Source organism: Cebidichthys violaceus, unplaced genomic scaffold, assembly GCF_023349555.1.
Source record: "Cebidichthys violaceus isolate CVI_PGR_0920_01 unplaced genomic scaffold, fCebVio1.0.p SCAF_28, whole genome shotgun sequence".
Lineage (NCBI taxonomy): Eukaryota > Metazoa > Chordata > Actinopteri > Perciformes > Stichaeidae > Cebidichthys > Cebidichthys violaceus.
In genome coordinates this window covers 588,708-597,500 of record NW_027176461.1, presented here as the reverse complement: position 1 = coordinate 597,500, position 8,793 = coordinate 588,708, and the positions used below count along the sequence as shown (strand labels likewise).

At 43.9% G+C, this 8,793-nt stretch overlaps 1 protein-coding gene across 1 annotated transcript in view; it reads right to left on the bottom strand.

The window, feature by feature from the left end:
- plekhh1 (pleckstrin homology domain containing, family H (with MyTH4 domain) member 1) overlaps positions 1-5,622 on the bottom strand; it is a 28,494-nt gene extending 22,872 nt beyond the window's left edge. Inside the window, exons 1-2 of the mRNA XM_068721813.1 lie at positions 4,936-5,622; positions 3,947-4,132 (exon numbers count right to left, since the gene is read on the bottom strand). Of these exons, the coding sequence (XP_068577914.1) occupies positions 3,947-4,093 (147 nt within the window). The 5' untranslated portion in view covers positions 4,094-4,132; positions 4,936-5,622. The remainder of the gene's footprint in view (positions 1-3,946; positions 4,133-4,935) is intronic.
- Between the last annotated feature and the right edge of the window lie 3,171 nt (positions 5,623-8,793).

Here is an 8,793-nt window from a genome sequence, read left to right as displayed (position 1 = left end):
TGAATCCACTTTAATCATTAAATATATATATGGAGACAAACAACAGAAAGCTGATAAAGTGGTCAATAAAAAACTAGCTAAAACACAAGACAAAAATCATAAAACCTCACAAGAAATCCAGCTCAAAACATTTCCTAAAACATAAATAAGAAAAACCTTATAACGAAAAGCAGATCAAGACAGTTGAACTACTAATGAGAAGCTGATCCAAACAAATCCTCTCACGAATATAAATGTTTATACACACACATGAACCTGGTGACCTTTCTGCAGAGTCAAACAGCAGTGTTTTGCTCCTCAAGACATGTGAGCTTTATGGAGGAGATTCATCTAATTTTTCCAATATTAGATTATCCAAGTAATGAAAGGAAACCTTAAAGTGGAAAAACCATCCAATAAAAGAAATCCTCTGAATAAGTTATTGATTCACTGGATGCTTTGATTTGGAGAAAAAAAAAGGTCTGGTACTGTACTGGGACTAATATGTTTAAGGCCAAATGATTTATTTGTAATTATAAAGTTGTGTCATTTCTGAGGCAAAAAATAAACTGCATTCTCTCCCAGTCACTTTTCCAGTTCTTTCTGCATGAAGACGTTTCTTTTTTTTTTGTCCACCAGCTGACAGCCGTCGTTTGCACTTTTCTAATCCACAGTAAAAACTCTTAAATGGAGAACTTGCCTGTTAAACTCCTCACAAGGCATATGGGGCATCTCCTTCCCTCTCTTCTCCCTCCCTTGCAGTCAGCCTCTGGGGGGATAAATGCCATGTCACAGGCACCCACCTCAACTTTTTTTCCTTTTTTTTCTCCTCCATGTTTTTCCATAGCAAAGTGGGTCAATGCGTTAAACACTCCTAACTTGGCAAAAGAGGAGATGAAGAGCGCGAAGCAGACTTTCCAAACAGTAATAACATGACGCCATCGTAGTCACTCAGCACCCCCCCCCCCTCCTGAAAAATAACACAGTCAGCAGCACGGGCCTCCACTTAAACCCCGCTCAGCGCTGTGTGTGTTTGTGTGTGTGTCAGAGTGTGTATGCACGTGTGTTTATCAGAGAAAGACTGAAAGAAAAACTTAGAGATTAATTAGCCTATTTTCTAGCCAAATGCCCAAAAGAGAACATTTAACAATAAATACTGTGTATGCCGGGGATTGACTGGACATTAATTAATCTGTTTTTAGAAAGCTCGAACTCCCCTCAATTTTTGGCATCATGGCTGAAATGAAAAGCTAACATGTATATGTTCAAATACTGCGTTTGTACAAGTGTGTATGTGTCAACGTGAGTACCACTTCCTAATAAGGCTAGGCAAGTTGTAACTATGTCTTTATTGGTGGTTAAGCTGGCATTATTCTATATTTTTCTTACTGTCAGAAAATCCTGAAAAAACAGAACCAGCAATGCGTTAGCAATCAATCCACCTACTGTATCATTACATGCTGACTTCCATACTGACACACACTAAGCCCCAAGCCTGTTCTATCCTTCTGAAGACGTACATTTTTAAAAGCAGCTCACACATATATACTGTACTATAATTTTAAAAAAGGGTAAGCCTGCAAAGTTCTGATTGGTTGATTGCTTCTCCAATCGGGTGAAACAGCCATCAATGAGCACAAAACCAGACCTACTGACATTGTACATATCTGTCATAGTATTTTTGATTATATCCTTTCATATTTTTATTTTTTGATTCTTTATTTATGTTCGTCACTTTGACTGTATTTCTAGTTCATCTTAATCATCATCTGAATAACCTACTTGGAAATAAACCTTATTCTGATTCTGGTTTGACTTGATGAACATGCTGGAGACATGAGAGATGATTTAGAGATTTGTGACCTGCCTACATGTTCATCGTGATGATGGGATATTCAACCACTGCAATAATGTGGCCCTTGGATGTAAAACAATGGAGCTCTAAAGCACAAAGGAATAAGGAACATGATTGTGTGTGTGTGTGTGTGTGTGTGTGTGTGTTTTGTGATCTCACAGAGGAGCTGGAGGTTTGACAGAACCTGACAGAGAACACAGCAGTGAGTCATCCTGCTCTTATCAGACGCATGGGTTATGTTTGGATTGTAAACATCCTGTTGACAGACTGAATGAACCACTCTCGCACTCCAGAATAAGAGATGAAGCAGAAAGCGAACCACAGTGACACTCCAAACAAAAGCAGCTTCGAGCCATTTGAGTCCATAAAAGACGGCAACTCGTAAAGCTGCAGAAGAAAACCACCTGAAAACTGCAGAAAGGTCAAGACAGGAGAACTGTTTTTCACTCACTCCTCCTCGCTCTAATGCAAACACTTCCACTCTTTTACCAACAAATCTTCAGAAAGGAGCTGAATCTCCTGATGACAGCTGATTACTTTCCAAAGTGTCTGGTAGTCAGGCTTTACAACAGCCACAGCTTCACGAGCATTTGGCCGGCGGACGGCGGTTATTCCCCCCAACTTGAGAGGAAGCACCAGAAGTGATGAGTTAAATGTTAAATATTCATCTTGCCTCAAACTGTAGCCAACCTCTGATGACACAGAATGAGTGGAGCAACTGTTTACCAAATAAGATGAGTAATCCCATCTGTCTTTATGCACACACATAAACAAACAGTCATCCAAACCTGTATTTCTAACTGATTCACTTGCTTTAATTGTATCCTTGTGCGTAAAACAGTTAAAAGCACTGCCAGAAGAAGAGGATGACGATGATGAAGCAGAGAGATCTGCACAGTGTTTTGCTAAATAATCCACGCCACAAGATATTTGGACCAGATGAGAGTGGACTAATTTCCGCAGGAGTTTGGCAGTTTAAACAGCTACAGATTCAGTTCATTTTATATTATTTATGCCCAATCAGAGTCCGGTGCAATCGTCAGCTCAAACATGTGACACATGCTGAAGTTAAAGATGAATAAAAAAAAAAGGTAAAACCTTACTCCAGTTCACTCTTATCTTTCTGTCCTTATCAAAGTGCTTCTGAACATTATACCCCATTAATTGAAGTGTTTTCTGATAAACCTGTGAGGTGTGGTTGTTTGTTACAATGGCAACAAAGAGAGAGAGCTTTAAATGTGCAAGTCAATCTTTGTTCTGATTGTCAGCTTTTCTCAAGCTTTTGTTAGCGTTTTTCTGATTAGTGGCTGAGCTCAGGTTTTGACCTGGACTCAGTACACTCTGGAAAAACTACATTTCCCATCTCTCTCGGGAATGTTGTCCTCATCCAGGCGAAGCTGGTGATAGACTCCCTGAAAATGACATCTTGGCTGCTCTTCTTATACAGACTTGAAAGTCATAAATTAATCTTGTCAGGATTGAGATGCTGCAGCTACTCAAATCAATTAATTGGTTTCAAACTGGTAATCGCCTTGGTCTGATAGGGGACATTTGCATCTGCATATCTTTCCCTTGTTTCGTTATTATTGCGTACTAATAAAGGCATGAAACGCTCCCAAAAAATATTTCAAGACAGCAAACAACTTTGTAAACCAAAAGTCACCATGGCCTCACAAGCTTCAGTTCTAAGGCAAATTATATATATACAAGTATGGAGTTAAGATTTATCCAAATATTTTGTAATTCCAAATTGTTTGATTTTTAAATCAAATGATTTAATCAGATTTAATAGATTAGTTGGATGTTTGATTGTATTTAAATCTTGCCAGTTTAAATGATCAATAAACAGTATTCTGATCACATTTCAGGTCAGATATATCGTGCATATTCCCTCTGACCTTTTTAGTTTGCTACACAACAGTTACTCCTGGCAGTTTCTGGGTGTAAATATTTGGTAGGTGGAACTAGTTTGTGTGCCTGTTAATCTATAAATGCTTAGTAAGCTCCTACATTATAAGTATGCTTAGTTTGAACTAAGAGAGTTGCTACATCTGGCTCCAGAAGTGTGGCGCTTCTGCCTGCTCTAGTAACCATGATGATTTTCTCTCTTACTTTCTCTGCCAACAGCTCTCGGATTTTCCCGGCCTGGAGCCGGAACCTCAGCAGCTGCATCTCCAGAGCGATGCAGCGTTTCTGCCAATCCACGCTGGCCACTCTGACATCTCCGGACCCGCCGCCGCTCTCCAGCACGTCAGCCATGGCAAGGATTCAGAGCTCTGCCTCTGGACTCAGACTGCACTGAAACACAGAAAACACAAGTCTACTCATATATGGTTCACTAGTAACTTTGTCACAAATAACTTGGGTCTAAATATCTTTCTGTTTACAATTATGAGGCAGCAAATGACATCAGCCCACACAGGATACATAAAGTATTCATGTAGTAGTGAAGTAGTCCAGCTCCTGCTTTCATTTACAGCCCAAGAGGAGAGAAACGTGATTCAACCACTATAAATGCTCTTTGTTGACCGCACTTCCCATGATTCAGGGAGGAAATGTGAGCAAAGCAACGATGAGTCCACAGTGACACGAGTCCAACGAAAGCTTCCTCTCACTTTCTGTGTTGCTCTGTGACACGAAACCACAAGGAAGCACACATACATTCACCTGAAACTAAACACAGAATCTTTCTTTCCTCTTTCGTCTGCAGTCTCTCCACATGCCCACACACACTGAACAAAACCTCAGCAGGGAGGCTCTGTGTCAGTGGGGGAGTTGGGTTCATGCGTGCCGACTCCCAGGCCTGCCAGCTACAAAGCAGGTCAGCGCTCTGCTTTTTAGCCAAATTACCTACTAACCCATTCCCCCGGTCTCTCCCCACCCACAACTCCCCAGCCATGCAATCCCTTCTTAATTACAAGGCAAGAGTGAAACGGGATCCTGCGCAGCACAATAGTGTCTTTCTGCATGACAGTCCCATCACAGCAAGAGAGGGGGGGGGGGCGTCAGCTCGCCTCGGCAAAGAAAGGAGGAAAGAATGTGTGAGAATGAATGGCCCGAGTGCTGAATGTGGGAAACTGGGGCGCTGAGGTTATTTTTACCTGAGGAGGATTGACTAGTGGTTATTTTTTTCTCCGGGCCGGTGCTCATTCACAAAAGGTTAAGGTCCGACTGTGTGAACTCAAAAAAAGTCTGATTATCTTGAGATAAAAGTAGCCGAAAACAATCAGCTTTGGGTTTATAACTCACAAAAGCCATGTGATGATTTGAGATTTTGCATTTCATTAAATAAACATGAAAATAGGTTCAAAAGGAGTTTGAAGTTAAAAAGTTAAGCATTATTCACACAGACAGACTCAAAGTGCAGCCAGACACCAACAGCAGAACAGCAGACGTTCAAAGTCCGGCAACTATAGCTGCACCATGGCGCTCCCTACAATTAGCATGCTCATAAATACAGGCTTAGCAAACAAATTACAGAAGTCTTGCATATGGAGGTTTCGCCAGCCGACCGCTGTAACCAGGCTGGACAGTCAAGCTTCATCTACCGACGTCTCTCACTCGCTCTCTCTCTTTCCGGGGGCAGAATGGAGGGGTATGAAGGTCAAGTAAAGCGGGACACCGGCATGGGGAAGAGGAGAAATCAGGCCGCTAGAATAAGCCCCGCTGGGCCAATCAGGGACGGGCGAGTCCAGGCCCTCCTCCAGGAGCTAAAACAGCTGGGTGCAAACAAGCCATTTAATGGTTAAACACTCTCTGCAACGCCATGCTAATTCTACCCGGGACAAATTCCTTCAGTAATCGCTGCTTTTTTGAACATAAGGGGGTTGTTCACACTGTGCCACAAACCCAACTGAATAGTAAGCACTGAAGTCAACTTTCTGCTGAGAAGGATGAGGACGAAAGGCAACCAGAGGGGGATAAAATCAACCCCACATCACCAGCCTGTCAAGAATGAGATCATTCTCACTGTGTGTTTGGAAGTAACGTAGCTTTTGTTACTGTTAACATTTACATTAGAGTCATTTTCTCCTTTTGCTGTGAGCTTAACACTGCATTGTGGGATGGTTTATAGAAACGCAATTTTCAAAAGGCAATTTTCCACTGAGTCTACTGTGCGATCTGATTCTCTTCTGCAGCATCTCCTCTGTCTGACATATTTTGCCAAAGCTGGAAATATTCAGGTGGGAGGAGGAGGGGAGGGGGGCGAGCCAGCACAACAAAAACAAGCCTTCCAAGATCTTCTATTTGGTAACACTCGGGCCACCCAGAGTGTGAGGTGCATGATGGGAAGCCCAGAATGGTGACTCCTCTCCTGGCTGCAGACAGACACGAAGGCCCTGGGAGCTTCTTTACTTCCATTTTAAGCTGCGAGAAATTGCACGCAGCCGCTGCCAGAGCAAACACTGGGGAGGACGACTGAATGGAAACGCTACCGCAACGATCCCAGCAGGCCCGTTTCTACGGCTGCCATCGCCGTCAACTGCTTTCCATTGACTACACTGACAGTTATACTGCATTATTCCTCGGACTGAGTGAGATTCGATATCCGGCGAGGAGAGTTTTTGTCCAAAATGTGGAAGCTATCAGAGATTGTTATAACATTTTCAGGATGGGGACAGTGTGTGGTGTTTGGCTGTTGCAAAAGCCAGTCAGTCAAGTCAGTCCTTCCATTGACATCAACCTCCTTAATCACCACGTATTCAAACACACACTCCCCAGGGCGCCCGTAACTCTTCAGCGCTTGCTTACCAGAAAACTCAGGCAGACACAGATGGAGATACACACTGAAATAGATTGGAAACAGACACATGTGCTAACACACACACACACACACACACACACACACACACACACACACACACACACACACACACACACACCTAGAGCACACTGACACACTGCTGAGCATGCAGCTGCGGTGATGTAAGTGATTAGGTGGTTCAGTGATATCATCCCCACCAGACGTTTCAAATCCTCACTGTTGTTGTCTCTGCCGAGGTCCAACTTGGCTTCCCCATGTTCATGCACCACCCCCCCCCCCCCCCCTGTCAAATAATTCCTACCAAACAGGAGCATGTGTGTAAATCTGGGTCACTCGCTGCCGATTCGTGTCAGCGTGGCAGATCTCTGCACGTACGAAAGCGGACAAAGACAAATTATCTGAGAGCATGAGGAGTCAAGTGAGGGGGTGTTAAATATTGCGTTATCTTCTCCTTCGGCGGCTCCGTATGTTTAACAAAGGGGACCTCTGTCGACTCCCATACGGTCAAGGAGGCCTGTTTAAATTAGTGCCTCACTATTTTGGTACAGCTGAGATGTATTCCTATAAATAAATAGGGGGGGGGATCTCCAATGCAGCTACACATTTCATAACCTTTGACCCTTTTGTTAGAAAACACAGAGGTTAATGTTATTTGGCGCAAAAGGAGTGTTAAGAAATAACAGCGTTCGCCCAACTTTGTATTATTATCTTGAAATAATTCACATTTAAAAGGCAATTTCCACTGAGCAATAACTCACATCAGACAGTCAAAGCACTACAGAGGCCAATGCAAGTCTTCAGCCCGCTTTTTAAAACCATAAATACGCCTAGTGTTTATCCTCCTGCCATCTGCCATTCATCATCGTATCTCTCTCATCTTACTCCTCCTCTTTCTCTATCTGCCTCACCTCTCCTACTCCCACACCTCTCCCCCCCCCCCCGTGCTTCTTCTCTCTCCTCCTGCAGCACCTTTCCCACCCTCCTCATCCCTCCCTCCGCATCATTTCCTCCCACCTTTTGCCGGCGAGCCAACCTGCAGCTCTCTCCCAGCTCAGGTTAATGACAGGCCTCTGCAAACTGACCACACTCATTATCAGTCTCAGCCTTAAGTACAGGCCCTGACATTCTTCTGTGCTGAGGTGTAAACATCTACCTCTGCAGCTCCTCTGTCCTACACACACACACACATACACACACACACACACACACACACACACACACACACACACACACTCACACACTTTAACAGCCTCGACTCTCCTGCAGCACTGAAGGGTATGGAGAAAGGCTTTGTGTGCATGAGTTATAGTGAGAGACAGCATCTTCTGAACCTGTTTTAGCTCGGGAAGATGTTCGGTAACAGCTATGGGGTCAGATTGATGTATGAAGCAGGAGGATTTCTCCACATCATGATGAGAAGAGTCTGCATGTGTGGCACATACAAAAAACACACACACACACACACACACACACACACACACACACACAGTGTCCTCTGAAGTCGTGCAAATGCAAGCAATAAAATGTATTGTTGTCTGGATTCACATATAGTTAGTAGGTTAGTATAGCTTGAGCCACCCCAAGGGCAAGCAGTGGACACGATTTTGTCCAAAAAAGGCCACAGGGAACAGGTGTGCCAGACGCGCACGGCTTAGCAGAATAGCAGCAACCGTAAAACCGTCAGTCAGCAGAAAAAAAAGAAAAACTTCAGCCAGACTTCTCTTAAAATACTCAGCTGCGGCTTTTCAGCCCAAATAACCTCGTGTCTTGCTTAAATTTATCCTCTGACAACTGCGTTAAAAAAAACAGAGCGTGATATAGAAGAAGCAAAGAGATAAATCGGTTCTCCGGCGGAGTCCTTCACAACGACTTTACCTTGTGACTTTGTTGTCTCTCTCTCTCTCTCTCTCTCTCTCTCTCTCTCTCTCTCTCTCTCTCTCTCTCTCCCCCCCCCTCCCTCCCCCCTTCAGTCGGCTTTCTCCGCTCACGGACACCTTCCCCGGTAATTCGTCGCAATTCGGCTCATAACTTCCTCTTCACTCCGTCGACTTTTCTCTCCGCTTTCATTGCTCATTCATTTCCTTTGTGCAGTGTTTCATGTCTAGTGTGGAGCCCTGGTCCTGGTCCTGGTCTTGGTCCCGCTGCTGCTGCTGAGCTGGTTGTCCGTCGCTTTTCTCTGGAGCGCAGACTTCAG